Here is a 17,391-nt window from a genome sequence, read left to right as displayed (position 1 = left end):
TTTCAATCATGCTTGCAAATAGGAGATATAACATATACTTATTTTCATATAAATTTTTGAGTTCAAAATGCTAATACAGTCAAACTTTTGAACAAAACTTTCTCATATCCATTTCAAAAAAAATTTCTTATCAAACAATTTCTCGTCAAAATCAAATCGAATACATTCAAAATATCTTTACTCTGGCTATCGTATGACAAATGATGCCCAATTAAGTGGGACTTCACAATTGAATAACTAGTTTCAAATTTGTTCCATTTAAGGTGAGCAAAACCAAATGTCAACAATTATAACTCGTTGACTAGGGCCATAAGATCAACTATTATAACTCGTTGACTAGGGCCATAAGGTCAACTATTATAACCCGTTGACTAGGGCCAAAAATTTCAACAATTATAACCCGTTGACTAGAACCATATAATCCAGAGTCAAACACTTTATTTCATTAATTCAAACTTACAAAACAAAACATCATATCTCCTCAATTTTTCATTTTTCATAAACAAAGAAAAGATTCAAATATATTTTCCATACAAAACATATATTTGATCCATGTGTAAAGATAAAAATAATATTTTTACACATTTCAAAATACAATATAAAAAGAAAATTATATTTTTTTTATTTATAAAAATATGCATTAATTTCCCTTACCTTGAAGAAGTACTCAAAATCTTAAAGAATTTAGTTTGAAAAATTTACTCCTCACCTAACATAATATCATACACCTCATTTATTATTGATTATTTATCTAAAAATATATTTTAACAATCCTAAAAATATTTTATTTAGTTTTAATAATTCTAATTAATTTCCTATATTAACATTATTATCATTAATATTATTTTCATCTTCCTAATCAATAATAATTAATTTAGTGAGTTTCCAAATTTTTATAAAATTCATATTCTTTTCTAATTTTACCCTAACTATATATTTTTTTATATGCTTAAATTAAATTAAAACTTACACCAAAAACTGTTATTATTATACTAATACCTTTTTCTTTTCCACTTTTTAGCACTTGATTTTTATTTATTTATTTTTTCCAACAACTCTACACCAACTCCCCTGTACTAGTTAATTTTCCTCCACAATAATATATATATATATATATATATTAACTTCCTTTGTAGGCGTCAACTCTCCTGCCTTCTCCATTTTTTTTCTTTGTTTTCTTTTGATAATTGGGCACGCCTCTCCAACTTTCTTCCATTTCCAATTTGATTTTTATTTATTTTTCTATTAATTTGAATATTCCAAACTTTCCGATCTTTATTAATAACTCTATTCATATTCATAAATTTTTAATCTTTTTTTATCTAAAAATTAATTTAACAAACACTAATCTAGATTGAGATCTTCCAAAGAATACTCAAAGTATTCAAAACTAATTAATGAATATTAATTTAAGGTTTAAAAATCTTATTTGAAAAATTGATCTTCAACCCTAAATCTACAATTCTTTAGCCCTATGCTCTTTGACATTTCTGATATTCATGTAAAAGGGTTTTGTAAGCAGAGAAGATAGGAAAAATCTAATTTATACATAGGGGTTTTAAATACGTAAAAGATTTTTTTTACTCTTATGAAATTACTTTAATTAATTATTAATTTCTAAATTACAATTTTACCCTTAAATTTGGTTTGGGGCATTACAAAATACCTTCATTATAATTAGGGATGACAATGGGACGGGTTCGAGTTACCCTGGTCCTAACTTGTCCCATTTATTTATAACTATTCCCATCTGTATCCCAAAAAAAAAAAAAAAAAAAAAAAAAAAACTGGGTGGGATCAATGGGGTGAGTATGAGAAATTCTCATATCCACCTCACTTCATTTAAAATTTTTCATTATTTTTAAAATTTTTTATTTTTAAAATTTATTTTTTATTAAAAATAAATATAATTTATAGATAAAAATATTATAAATATTATAATTTATTTTTATGAAAAATAATATTTTATTTGTGTTTAAATAGTTGAAAAATGAAAAAAAAAATCAACTAAAATAATTTTTTTTATTCAAAATTCTATATAAGAGGGATGGGATGGGATGAGAAAAATTCATATCGAAAGCCGCCACCAACACCATCTTAGATTTTAAAAACTTTCAAAATCCGCACCGAATTCGTTATCTTTATTCTAAACCTTTCTCATTAGAGGTGGAGTGGGGCGGATACTCGAATAACCAATCCTATTGTCTTCTGTTGTAGTATGTGACTCATATTGAGTGAACGACATATATGGAGAAAAAAGGGCAAATGTCGAAGTGGAGCGTAGCTCCTCGAGTGGAATGTAGCGGAACAATGACATTTGCCATTCAAGCTTATATTTTTATTAAGGGCGAACAATAAGTTGGGGGGGAGGGGGGCATTCCGGGGTATTTTTTGGAATTTCAATACCTAAGGATTAGTATAAATACCCTTCTCATGAATGCTTAATCCCTCGTCCACAGTTTCCTAGACTCTGTTTGATTGCAACTGCATTTTTCCATATTCTATGGTAGGATAATTTGAGCAAGCCAGTGAAACATGAGATAATGCAAGTGCCCATTTGTTTTAATCATCATGAAATTTCTATTCATGAAGGTGGATGAAGTTGTTTACCTGGTGGATGCCTATGACAAGGAGAGATTCGCAGAATCGAAAAAAGAGTTGGATGCTCTCCTCTCCGACGAGGCCTTGGCCAATGTTCCATTCCTTGTTCTGGGCAACAAGATCGATATCCTATATGCTGCCTCAGAAGATGAGCTGCGTTACCACCTGGGTCTAACAAACTTCATCACAGGCAAGGGAAAGGTAAACCTAGCTGACTCAAATGTCTGTCCCCTCGAGGTATTCATGTGCAGCATCGTCCACAAAATGGGTTATGGAGATGGCTTCAAGTGGCTCTCCCAGTACATCAAGTAGAGCACAACAGGATGTAAGATTTGGTTCATCTTAAACTTTATTACTAAACCAAAGCTGGACATGTGTCTATTTGAAATCACTATTGCAAATATTTCACTTGTTTTACATGTTTTTTTTTTCTTTTGTTGGTGGTGAATGACAGACATGCTCTCCATGCCCACAATGAAATTTTCAGATTTATTGTCTGATGTTAATAGAGAGTTGGAGAGGGAGTTGTTTGTTGTGGGTTGGTTGGTTGTTATTATTACAAAGTATGAATCAATTGTTCTTTATCGCTGCCTTCACAAGGAAAACTAGTAGGAAAAATGGAAGGGTTGATACATGATCTCTTTTTGGCAGGCTAATGTAATTCGTAAAACTACTGTACTAGACGTTATGAGAAGACTTCTGTAGGCAAGAGAGACTTTCTTTTTGTTTGTTCCGTCAAAGCACATCCAGTCTGCTTCTGACACTTATCTGTTTTGCAGACCAAGAATATTATGGTTTCCTCATATGCTTGTACAAAAGAAGCTAGTCAAGCAAAGTAGATATCGATTCTAAATATAATTCAAGGAGAAGTGGACCCTACTAAGGTAATACTGATAGGTTCTTCAGTAGAAATTTTGAAAATATGTGTCACAATGATCCTTCTGAAAAGTGAAAGGACCTTTGTTCCATAATACAATGCAAAAAGATGTGAACATATCAGAATATAGTTGTTGCTATAACAACAAATTATACTTCTAACAGTAGTTTTAATAAGAGAGGAGAAACACTGTTGTGTGTTCATGGTTGAGCTTCCTTATTGTTTGCAACTGTTAGCAACAATATCTAGATATTAGATCCAAACTCATATATTCGCTATATGCAATATAAATAATATTGACTATAAAATCATAATGCACATTTTACAATTTGCAATATTGGCAATTTAGCATATCCGTGGTTTGATGTGTCCCTGTCCCTGTCCCTGTCCATGTATCTTTTTCCTTTTTCTTTGTCATTGGGACATTAATCTTGTTATTGATTGAGATGCCATTCATTTCAGTGAAGGTTTCTCTCTTGCTCAGAATTGTGAATTCTACTAGAGGTGCCACATTTGATACTTTTTATGATCTTCAAATCAGGTTCATGGAAGTTTGCAGAGAATACGTGAAAGAAAGCTTGTTAATTTTATTGAATAGGGACCTGCAAGCATTCAGGTTTTTCTCCATGCTAAAAGCATTTATTTATATCATTCAATCCATTCTTCTATCTACTATTATCTGGAGTAAACATTATCTTTTGTGATTTCTGTTCTTTTGCTGGTTGCTCTATCTAGGAAGTCTCCCTATGTTCAAACTGCCCATAGGGTAAGGATTACTTAGTTTGCCATGCTTGTATTTGCTTTTTGTTCTGAGGAAATTTTTGGAGAATGTAAGCATTTCTATCTTTAGTTTTTTGAGTTTGTAAGTTTCATTATTCCAAATATAAAATGCGCAATTGTTTTAGAGTAATACCATGATTATTAGATGGTTAGTTGGAAAAAAGAATGAAAAGAAAATTATGTTTGTGCTTGCATTTTTTAGGTCAGTGGTCTTATGCTCGCTAGCCATACAAGTATCCGACACCTATTCAGCAAATGCCTGAGCTAGTATGAGAAGTTGAGAAAGAAGCAAGCCTTTCTTGACAACTATAGGAAGTTCCCAATGTTTGCTGTAAGTTTCCATCCTAACTACGATAATAGTTGTTTTTCAACTATCTTTTGCCAAATTTCTTCTGTCCACCTATGTTATTCATTAATTCCATTCATTTCTACATCCATAGATGCAATGCTTGATCTGAAGTTATGAATTGTCATAAATAGAAAAATGAATTTATTCCAGTTAGCCAGCCCTAAACAGTTGGGAGTAATGGCTTTGTTGAGTTGAGCTGAGCAAAACTATTGTATTTCATTTTCCTCTTGGCAAATACTCAATTTTGATTTTCTTGTTCCAATTTTCATTTTCTCAACTATTGATGCTTTGGGAGGCTCAATTATTATGTTGTAAAAAATAATTTATATTAGTTGTTAATATAGGAACCGGTTACTTTATACGAATCATATAATTTTATCAGTGATGGGATTGATTTATAAATTGTGTGCATTTTTCTTTTTTGTCTTTGTCCATCTTTAAAATCATCAGATTTAAGGATGACCTTCTAGTTCATATGATCTTCAAGTTTTGTAGTCTTGAGATTCAAAGTCTTGCAATTTCTTTTTAGCTTTCTTGTCATGATCAATGTTCATAATAACCAAATTCAGATCAACATGCAGTTTTATTTCTATTGTTGCTCAGTGTAAGGCCATGTAGGAACATGCATTAGTTCTCACTAACATTCTGAATCTGTTGAAATGTGAAGTCTCCTATCTTTTAGAGGGAAGAATAGCTTAAGGAAGGATTCAAAGGAACCTCCATGTAGATGAACTGCATGCATACATCCCTGTCAAAAGTTGCAAATGAAATATATCCAACTGGAAGAGAACGAAATAAGTTTTGAATTGATGAATTGCTAAGCAACTATTTTTGCCTCATTTTTCTTGAAGCTAAGGTCTTTAGTAATGTTACTTTCTGCCAAACCCATTGACCTGCATGAGCATGATTTACTGCTATAATGGATATTCTATCTATCCATATTGACCACATGAAAAATTTCTGTAATGTGCTAGCTGAAATATGTTGATGATGACTCCATGATATTTTGGGCGGTAGGACATGGATCCAGTGTACTTGTTAAGCATGCCAAGAGGATTGGTGAAGAAGTGGAGATGGTTGTTCCATTTGAAGGTTTCAACTTTGGAGAGGTAGGGTTTTCCAAATCCCTCTATAATTATCTATTTCGTTGTGTGGTTTGACAGTTCTCCATGAACTTGAATGGTGGAAGAGCAGTCATGTTCTCAAATCTGTATAGGTAAGAAATTATATATATATTTCTGCATAATTTATAATTTAGTATTGTATGATTCCACTGCTTTGTTCCCTTGGGTCATGGATAGTATCAAGAGGGTGTACATCAATTTTTTTATTTATTTAGAAATCTGGTTATATAATGTTGGAAGTAAGTGCTGAACTTTCTGATTTACCCATGGTACAGGATTGCCATAAGTTCAAACAGAAAATAGACTGAAATATTTTATCTAATGAATTGGGTGATATGATCACAACCAAAATCCTCGTTTCCAATTCAGTTGATGGTCTGTGGTTGCACTTACAGGAAAAATGGGCAGCAAGTGACATGAATGCAGAACTGCAAAGAAGGAAGAGATGGATTAATTAGCTTTCTCACCTTTTGTCTATAATGTTAAATTCTATTAACAACTATCTCAAAAATTGTAGTTCATCTAGAAAGGTGATCTGAAACATTCTGTGTGAGGAAGACTCCAACCACTAAGCCCATAACTGATCCCTTCCATTTGGAAAAACATCTATCCCCTGCCAAAATATCACTTTGTTTGTTAGTATATCAACTTAATTGAATTTGCTGAGGTGTGTATGTATATATTTGAACCGGTTATTATTCAAGGCTATTGGTTAATATTTTAGATCTTGATATTTTTTTTTGGCTTAATAATAAGAAAAAAAATTTCATGGGATTGCTTATGTAGTTCAGTTCTAAACTAATTGAGATATAATAATTAGGATACCGTTTGTGATGGTTTCTTGTTCCTATGTTTTTAGAATGTTATAAACCTTTTGTTGTTTGTTACTACTGATTTTGGCAAGAAACTCACTGGTGATAAGGTTTGGAAATTTATTAACTTAGGGAATGCATATGCTTCTTGTTCCAGATGTTCTTGTTCCTTCTCCCCATATGATTCTACTTTATTGCTTCAGGATTCAATTGATGCTTACTTGCATGGTAGAACTTCGAAATAAAATAAAATATATGAAACATGAAGTGGCAAACCCATTAGTCTTAGTTATTTTCCCAACTCTTTTCTAGTGTTCAGCTCATCTCGATTGCCTTTCCACCATCAAAAGAAAAAAATTTTACAAGGGAAAAACTTGCATTCTCAATTTCAACTTAAACACGGGCTATACATGAAGTGATATTGAGAAAAGGAAAATATAAAGAAACTTTTAAACGATATGGTGCTTAGCAGCCAAGGATGAGGACAACTCAGCTGACCATGAAAGAAGGCATTTTACTGCATCTAAAGGCACTTCACCTCTGATATTAGTAGAAAAAATGATTTCAGGTATGTCACCCCCATTTCAGATTCTCAATTTGTTTCTTTTATCAAATTTGGCTCTCAAGTACATGACCTCAAATCTAGCCATGGCGCCTCTCTGAGCTTAAATCCTAAGGCATTGAATGCTAGTATCTTAATGAGAACTCCATGGCATTTCTCTTCATTATGTCCCTTCATATCGAAGTGGCAATGATGAGCTAAGATTTCTTATTGCCGGTATTTGTAGAAGATTGGTGTGTTCTATAAGGGGCCTACTATTCAACACATTAGCAAATTATCTCAACTAAAAATTTAGTTGTGGAACTTAAAAAGGGCCACGTCCAGTAAGCCGAAAAATGGATTTGATTTACTTAAGTTAAGTTGATCATTAGTTGATATGATTCCAATATGTCAGAATTTTATCTTAATTGAACTATTCAAATTCCGTGGTTTTGGATGGTATAAATCAAGTTGACCTGAGAAAAACACCAAGACACAAGATATGATCCATTCACTTGGTTTAAATCTAAAAAAATAATTACGATTTAGAAATAATTTTGATTAGCCTTTGGTATGTGGTGCAACTTGTACATTCCACTTATCCCATGCGTTCTTTAATAATCCGTTGTCAACATGTCTTGTTTTCTTTTGTTAATTAATAATTTTTTATATATTTTATCTGAGTGGTATATAATATCATGTCTATATAAGTTCAATTTAAATTTAAAATTTATCATATTTTAATTTTAGTTCATAATATCACATCATGTCCATAGGATCATAATTTATGAAAATATTATCATATTTTTATTTAAGTTCATAAATAGGCTTTCATAATTTATTTTTTAAATAAATATAATTTATTATTATTTTATTTATATTTAAGTTTAATTAATTAATTATATTTATATTAGATATAGTGTCAATTGTTTTAATAAAAATAAAATAAAATTATACCATATTAAAAATATCAATTATTTAATTTCATATATTAATATTTTTTAAATAATGAGATAAGTTTATTTAAAATCAAAATAATATAATTTTTAATTTAAAAAAATTAAAGTTAAATATTTTAAATGAAACAACATAATTATATATATATAAGTTAAAGTCATAGTTGATGATTATGGTTTTGATCATTTTTAAAGAATTCAAAACCGTAGTCATTAATTGCTGCTTTAAACTTAAAGTTGAAACCGTGGTTGGTGACTACGGTTTCTAACCGTTTTAGAAAAATAAAACCGTAGTCACCAATTAGGATTTTATGACATGACAACTTATGTGATATAGACACATTAGATTGAGTATTATTTTGGAAATAAGTTTATTTTATGAATTTTTTTTTCAATGTACTATTTTGGGTCAAAACTCCCACTCTATAGATGTTATCTATATTAATATTTGTTTCATTTTAAATTTAATTTTGTTTAGATTTTACAAATTCATAATCAATGCAACAAAAAATGACAAAAGCTTTGTGGTTTGCTAAGCTCTTGCATCTTTGTATTCTAACATAACATCTTGGATGCACATTGAGAAGTAAAATAGTTAATTTCAACAAATTTCCATTTTGGGTTTTTTCTCATTGGTAGACTCCTAGATCATATGATATCAAATTTTGGTTAATATAGAAGTGAGGAATTAAGTTGTCTTGGACACTCCAGCTCATGAGCCACACTTTCAGTTTTATGAATATATATATATATATAATCTTGTGTTTTTCTTTAATTGACACAACAATTATCTCAAGCCACTTCTAAACCTGAAGATATGTCATGGATGCACTATAGGAGAACAAACATTGATGCATTAATTGTTATTCTCTTTTTTAATTATTTCTTCAAGAAGATTTCATATAGGGCTTTGACTTGGCTTTAATTTCATGCATGTTCCTTTGATTAATGTTCTTGAACCTTGAGTAAGCATTCCTTGCACAACCCAAGCTCAAGATCAAAGAAATTTTCATTCATATTTAAGGTTAGATTATTGACAACCTCATGCCAGTGGTTTCTATCATATTATGAGATCAAAACATCCTTAGGACTTAGATAAGAGAGAATTAAAATTACATATTTTATTTCCAACTTTTTATGCATAAATATAAAACAATTCCATTATCTTAAGAGTATAATTAATGAAATTTGATATACAATTTTTATGTCTTCTCTTGTTGTCCAAATGAATTATATAATGGTACTTGTAAACAGTACCATAGTTTCCTAAAATAATTAAGGACAACATTTTTTAATTAAGTTCCGAATTTTCCTAAAATACTATAATGATTTTTTTTCATAATTATTATGGTTGCAATAATAAACCAAATAAAATGAAGTCATGTTACATCATTTAATAAATGTCTTTCAAAAAAAAAAAAACAAAAACAAAAACAAAAATTTAAACCCTATAATGGTGGCCTCTTAGGACTTTCTTTCAAGTTGCTTCTAGATGGGAATGGGTCTAGATAGAATTAAAAGAAAAACAAAATAATTAAAAGAAAAAAAAAATGAGAAGTGAGATTTTCAATATTTACTAATATAACCTTGATAGATTTATAAATGAAATTACATTGACTTATAAATTATTTGTCAAGATAGCTTTTACCAACCTTGACATAAGAATATTTTAACTATATATATTGACTTATAATTTTTCATAGTTGCCCATTTAAATAAAAAATATTGACATATACTACTTTAAGTAAAGATAATATATGTCAACAATGACCCTTTTTCTTGTAGTGAACAATGATATCCATTGCATTCTTCCTCCTCCTCTCATCATGTACTTGCCGACAATGAGAGGAGGAAAAGGAGGAAGAAAGCAATGGATGTCATTGTTATAGCCATTCTTGACTTGAGTGTGTATGGAATGAGGTTAGGGAGTTGAGAGAGGAGAGGGTGCAATTAATCCTTGTGTTTGAATTAATATGCAATGATATTATAAGGAAGGTGATAGTACTGCAATTTGTAGAGGCATGCCACCCTTCTTCTATAATAGAGTGTAGCTCAATATATCATATATCATATATCATATCACCCGATTTCAAAATTTTATTACTTAAGGTAATGACTTTGGCCATGACCAACTCTCATAGTGTGGCGGGCGGTGTGTACAAGGCTTGGGAACGAATTCATCGTTGTATGGTTGACCGTAGCCTTAATTTATATTTAGAACTAAGTCAAAAAAACAAACACCGTCTTCATAAGTTCTTTTATTTCTCACATCAAACCAAGCATTTGGCCATTGAAAATATAACTAATCAGTCGAGATTGGATTGATTTTGGTAGATTTAGTTGGTTTTTGGGATTTAACTTACCCCACCCTAGGCATTTCTAACTCCTTATGCTTGGGATCGCATCTTTGCTATGGGCCTGCATTCTACTGCACAGGGACTCAATCTCAAACAGAACAAATAAATGTTTTTTTGGTGAGTTCTATCTCTACCTTTGATGTTCCATGCATTTTGAAAATCCAACCTACTCCTCAACTTGTTTACTCTTTTAATAGTCTAATGCTCCATTAATAGTCTAATTCAAAGCCTTACCATGTCAAAGGCATAAGAAACAGAAACCATGCAATAAGAACCATTTCAAAACAAAAGAGAGAAACTGTTGATATGATTATACTAACAAGTACACATACCTACCATCCATGTTATTCATTAATAAATATGTTCTTACATCCATGTAAACAAAATATTAAAATATAATCTTAAGCAGATGGGCCTGGAGAGATAGCCTCTACGAGTTGGCTACAGGTCGTCCAAGTCTCGTCAGATCTTGTACGAAATAAGGTTGCATTGCCACTGAACTCAGGTCTCGAGATTACAGCATTGGTAATTGCAGTGTGGCATTTATCTCCCATCTGCACCAGGTTTTGGCAACAACTAGTAGGGATCTCATTTTTTTCACCTATGAATATTTTAGCAAAGAACAATGGCCTGCATTCTTCACCCAGCTTCTGGAGGCATTGAAACAAATAATGGCGTAATGCTGGTGGAATAATGTCTTGGTCACTGCTGGAAGAAGGTTCTGATGCCAGGCTAAAGTCTTGTTCATTGGCTTCGAATGCCAGTGCTGGTGATGATAGGAAAGCCCCACTCGCTAAGAGAACGAATGCCATGACAGAGACCTTGCAGAAACTGGCCATGATCTATGTTTGTGAATAGTAAATATGTCTAGAGTTGTCGGAAAATATATCTTTTTGATGGAGGTAATTAGATGTGGTGAAATGATTCGTATATATATGTATGCCTGGTGGGAAAAGTGGTGGAAATAGTTTCGGTTTCATTTGTTGATTTCATTCCCTTGTAATAAATTTAGTTTAATGCTAATAAATGGAGTGAGTTTCTTTTTCTTCATTAATTTGGTACATAAATTAATATCAAAGTAATTAAATTGTGACTTAGAACATTCTTTTTACACTGATAACTAACTAACCTTTCCCTTTTCCCTCCCATATTGATCACACCCTCTATTGAAAATCAACTCTTATTAATTGCCACAAGAACATCATGTGTGACACTCCTTTAACTGGGTGTCTATATATGTATGCATGCTTGTAATCTCTCTCGAATCAAAAGCTGTTTTTTAAGCTTTTTCTTTAAGGGTTCTGTTCAAACAAATGAAATTCAACCGTGTTGGTTTCATTGAATCTTGATTTCTTTTAATGATTTTTATGATTTATTTTATGTCGTTTATCCATTGTCTCCTTTTCTGTTCATGACTTGATATTAAAGCCTCTTTGCAGGAAATTACCTAAATGGCACTACTATCTTTGAAAAAAAAAATGATGAATTTCAAAATGACATAATGTGTCTAACATCGTGCTATTTCATCATTTTTATTTATTTTAATAAAAGATATTGGATGTTTTTTATTTTTTATTTTAGAGTGCTTTTTTTAAGCTATAAGATATAGCCTTTTTCGACCATATGGTATTTCTAAGTACCCATGAGCATGCACATAGCCTTTTTTTAATTTTCTTTAAAAGTGTTTTCTAAATATGTCGAAAACTTGTTTTGTTTTTTTCTTCTTTTTAAAAATGTTTTTATAACAAAATTGTTTAAAAAAAATGCTGAGTGTTTTTTTAAAGTAGTGTCCAACCAACTCGAAGTGTTAGAAATTTCTCTTTCAAATATTATATTATTCATCTTTACATTTTTTAGATAACAATTTTGTTGAACAAACTATTCACTAGAATAGGTGAAAGATGTATTTGAAATGGATGCTTTGAGCAACTCATTTGAGCATTTTTAGTCTTTTTAATGCTCGAAAGATAAAAGTTTTCAATTATTATAAAGGATAAAAGTACTTCCTAAAATCACTATCAAACACACTTTAATTAAACTTACAATTAAGACAAGCGATGATTATTATAAGAATAATATAGTATATATTAGACACAAATTCTTGGACATCAACATAATTGCTCACGATTTGGTAGAGCAATTTAAAGAAAGAAAGGTATTCAAAGGATTAGTGCACCTTGCATTTTAAAAAAAATTGAAAATAGTGAATTGCAAAGCTCCTTGTATTATTGTTATTATTTTGAAAAACTATGAGTCTGTTTTTCCAAAACAAAAAATAAAATAAAATAAAATAAAATAAAATAAAATTGGAAAACACGTTTAACAACAAAAAATTGTCTTCTATTTTATTTTCTTAAAAACATAAAACATGGTATTTTCAGAAAATATATTTGAGCTGTTTTCCTTGTTTTAAGTTGTTTTTTGATATTTGTTTTAAAAAATAGTTATACAAACATATAATGATTAAAAATAAAGTTGTAGACATAAAAATTATTTGTAAAAATATTAAAAATAGGTTAAAAATATTTCAAGTTTCTAAACAAACTTTTGTTTTACAAAACATCATATAATAGTTTTCAAAAATTGTTCTTTAGAACTATTTTTTAGGACCTTTAAAAAATAATAGCTAAACAAGCTTACAATATTTATATTTTTAATTAAAAGTCTAAGAATAAATCCGTTGTTTGCAATGATTTTGTTAAAAGTAGTTAAGTGATCATGTGCATTATTTTATAAAAGATATCGTATGAGGCTATGAATACACAAGGAAAATGGTGGTGGTTTCCATGTAGATAGTAGATGGTTTTATGTTGTTCAGTGGAGGCAGAAGATGATGGTGGCAAGTGATCCTCCGTATTCCACCTGGCCATGTATCAATTATTCAATTTTGTAGTCAATGATGAGTGCAAGGGTGGGGAAGATGAAAAGCTGAGTCTCCCACGTTTGCATTACCAACTCTTTTTGCCTCTTTGGGAGGAGAACAGTGGCCCTTTCCGTAGTACGTGAGCGTGGGTGCTTGAGTGGTCTATATGCATTCGTGGAGGGTGTTTATTTATATATTTTCCTTAAGATTGTCTAAGGGGCATACTATTTTAAAGTTTATGAAATATCATGATGTCTATATTAAAAATATCTATTATTATTGACTTTCATTAATAGTGATCCAATTCATAGAAAATATATGATCACATTAAGATCTCACTTGTATTTTAAAACCATTGCAGACTTTCACTCCAATTCAATATTTTTTTAAGATTAAAAATTAATATAATATAACTGTTTGGTGAAATCATGATTACTTAGTAGCCTTACGTCATGATTTACTATAAGTCTTATCTAATGTGTAAGGGTACATACTAGTGCACTCACAATGTGAGGTAGTGCACTGAAGTCACAAATGGATTGTCTAAGTTCTTGAATCTGTTGCCAATAAATTATTTACTTGGAAGGAGTAAATAATTTGGATATTTTGTGTAACTCCTAATACACTTAAATCATTTATAATACTAGAGATGTTAAGCCAAGATACTCATAAGATATAATATTGCATAAAAAAAGGATAAATAAAAATGAAATTGAAATATCATTAAATAAATAGTAAATTTCAAATTTGTTTCATAATGTCATGCTTTTAAGGGTTTTATCTTAACAAATATATTTAGAGCATTCTTCGGGCTTTGTTCATCCCTAATATTCAAACATGTGTACCTTCTTAAGAAATCCCTTTATGATTTGAAACAAGCACTACATGCTTGGTTTGAAAAATTATCTCCATCCTTATTTAGATTTGGGTTTCATTGCAACAAAACTAACTTCTCTTGTTCATCTACAAAAACATTTTCTAATCTTTTTTTTTTTTTAATCTATGTAAATGATGTTCTTATCACACGAAGTAGCTCCTTGTTTATTTACCAATTGATAATTTAAGTGTTTTGCACATGTATTGGAATCTAGTCTTTCCCGCCCACAAAAGGCATATCGGGTTTGATTATTATCTTGTAAGGGGAAAGGTTATTGTTGGCTCAATCATCACACACTACCTACCTTCTTATTTGTAAATAGCCGATGTTTTTAACTAAACAATTACCACAAAAATCCTTCATTGCATTCAAGTTGGAGCTAGACATTCACCTTGTTCCACGTCTTAGCTAGAGGAAGGTTGATGAAGAAACAAAAAGAAAAATAAAAATTCAAGTAAGAAATTTGTTAGTTTTAAACCTTTCGAGAGAGGACCGTTCGGAGCTCAATATCAATATTGATAAATTCCAAAACTATCACTCTTTTCCCTTTCTCTTTCTATGATCAATTCAACCTTAATTTAGGACTTGGCCTTATATGCTTTTAGAAAAGCACATTTGTGTATATTTTCGTAATAGTAGATTTGTAGGTCTATTATCAAATTTTCTCTGTCTTTAACTTGAAATACTCATATATGCTTACATTCTTTATTAATACAATTTACTATTAAACATCATTCTTTCAAAATATTTTCATGTTTCAATTTGTTCTCCGTGTTCTACCTAAATCACGTTAGTAATAAGTAAACTTATTTGTAATATTTTACAATTTAGAAGTTATGCAATGGAAAATCAATTGCACAAAAGTTCTAAATTGCAACCTATTTTTTCCAACATTTTTCTTATTTTTATTTCAATTGTTTTCTTTTTCATAATGATTAAAGTGCATTGAAACCCAAATATTGCTCAACCTAATAACAATTTTGTGATATATATATATTGGTTTATTAGAAATTAAAATTAGGGTTTTGTGGCTTATGGTTGTTGTTTTCCCAACAGGAATATGTATATATTTGATTATATCTCAATATCTAGCATCCATTTTCCATCATAATAATTTTCTTGCCGGTTATTTTTCTATGGTAAAACCAAGAGAGCCCACTCCAATTGAATAATTGAACAACCAGGTCTGGCAAGGCTTTGAGCCATCTAACTTCAATTCTTAGAGAGTTCTAGGGCTCATTAGCCCCTTTTTTTGGTTTATTTCAACAATATTTTTTCCTCTTCATTTATTCAAAAGCATCCATATAATCATATTTATTATATAAAAATTGAAATGATAAATCAAATATGTCACGTCCCAAAACCCACTCCAAAGGCATGATGGTTTTTTTACACCTTAAGCCTAAGGGCTCAAATGGAAACGATATAAACATTCGTATTGTACCTGGAGATTTACCAATTACCAAATTTTTGTTCAAAATAGTAGGACAAAATTTTAAAGTCTCCTAGTATAAACTTTTTTTTTTTTTTTTTTTAAAAAAAAAACTAATACATCAACCAAAGTGCTATTGTCCAAATAACTTCAAACTCAAAATAATTCAAATGAGAATTAAGTTTTAACATTTAAACAATGTCCAAAATAAAGAGAGTTTAAACAAATGTCTTAATAAAGCCAAATTTCCCTTCTAATGGTCACTCCTCACTCGAATTGAGGTTACCTGATAGATTATCAACAAAGGGGGATGAGCTTAAAGCCCAATAAGGAACATTAATATAGTTTCAGGATCAAATATTTTCAATCATGCTTCCAAATAGGAGATATAACATATACTTATTTTCATAAAAACATTTGAGTTCAAAATGCTAATACAGTCAAACTTTTGAACAAAACTTTCTCATATCCATTTCAAAACAATTTCTCATCAAAACCAAATCGAATACATTCAAAATATCTTTACTCCGGTTATCATAAGACAAATGGTGGCAAATTAATTGGACTTCACAATTGAATAACTAGTTTCAAATTTGTTCCATTTAAGGTGAGCAAAACTACATGTCAACAATTATAACTTATTGACTAGGGCCATAAGATCAACTATTATAACCTGCTAACTAGGGTCATAAGGTCAACTATTATAACCCGTTGACTAGGGCAAAAAATGTCAACAATTATAACCCGTTGACTAGGACCATATAATCTAGAGTCAAAACACTTTATTTCATTAATTCAAATTTACAAAACAAAACATCATATCTCCTCAAATTTTCATTTTTCATAAACAAAGAAAACACTCAAATATACTTTCCATACAAAACATATATTTGATCCATGTGTAAAGATAAAAATAATATTTTTACACATTTGAAAATACAATATAAAAAGAAAATTATTTTCTTTTATAAAAATTTGCATTAATTTCCCTTACCTTGATGAAGCACTCAAAATCTTGAAGAATTTAGCTTGAAAAATTTACTCCTCACCTAACATAATATCATACACCACATTCATTAATGATTATTTATCTAAAAATATATTTTAACAATCCCAAAATATATTTTATTTAGTTTTAGTAATTATAATTAATTTCCTATATTAACATTATTATCATTAATATTATTTTCAACTTCCTAATCAATAATAATTAATTTAGTGAGTTTCTAAATTTTTATAAAATTCATATTCTTTTTTAATTTTACCCTAACTATATATATTTTTATACGCTTAAATTAAATTAAAACTTACACCAAAAACTATTATTATTATGGTAATACATTTTTCTTTTCCACTTTTTAGCACTTGATTTTTATTTATTTATTTATTTTTTCCAACAACACTACACCAACTCCCCTGTGCTAGTTAATTTCCCTCCACAATAATATATATATATATATATATATTAACTTCCTTTGTACACGTCAACTCTCCAGCCTTCTCCATTTTTTTTCTTTGTTTTATTTTGATAATTGGGCACACCTCTCCATCCTTCTTCCCTTTCCAATTTGATTTTTATTTTTATTTTATTTTTTTTCTATTGATTTGAATATTCCAAACTTTCTGATCTTTATTAATAACTCTATTTATATTCATAAATTTTTAATCTTTTTTTTTATCTAAAAATTAATTTAGCAAACCCTAATCTAGATTGAGATATTCCAAAGAATATTCAAAGTATTCAAAACTAATTGACAAAAATAAAATATTAATTTAAGGATTAAAAATCTTACTTGAAAAATTGATCTTCAAGCTTAAATCT

General features: G+C 29.7%; 2 protein-coding genes across 2 annotated transcripts; one reads left to right on the top strand and one right to left on the bottom strand.

Moving 5' to 3' along the window:
• Positions 1 to 2,265: 2,265 nt before the first annotated feature.
• On the top strand, positions 2,266 to 3,136 carry LOC100252815 (GTP-binding protein SAR1A). Its single transcript, XM_010663916.3, has 2 exons — positions 2,266 to 2,280; positions 2,551 to 3,136. Exons 1-2 carry the CDS (start codon positions 2,266 to 2,268, stop codon positions 2,911 to 2,913), a joined length of 378 nt encoding a protein of 125 aa, XP_010662218.2. The 3' UTR covers positions 2,914 to 3,136.
• Positions 3,137 to 10,798: 7,662 nt separating this feature from the next.
• LOC104882061 (uncharacterized) lies at positions 10,799 to 11,236 on the bottom strand. Its single transcript, XM_010663986.1, has one exon. It carries the CDS (start codon positions 11,234 to 11,236, stop codon positions 10,799 to 10,801), a length of 438 nt encoding a protein of 145 aa, XP_010662288.1.
• Between the last annotated feature and the right edge of the window lie 6,155 nt (positions 11,237 to 17,391).

Source organism: Vitis vinifera, chromosome 16 (genome assembly GCF_030704535.1).
Source record: "Vitis vinifera cultivar Pinot Noir 40024 chromosome 16, ASM3070453v1".
Taxonomy (NCBI): Eukaryota; Viridiplantae; Streptophyta; class Magnoliopsida; order Vitales; family Vitaceae; genus Vitis; species Vitis vinifera.
The sequence above is the reverse complement of the archived record's forward strand: the minus strand, read 5'-3'. Positions and strand labels throughout refer to the sequence as shown.

Coding starts and splice junctions, on each gene's coding strand:
- LOC104882061 (XM_010663986.1), bottom strand. CDS start 11,236: ATGGCCAGTTTCTGCAAGGTCTCTGTCATGGCATTCGTTCTCTTAGCG.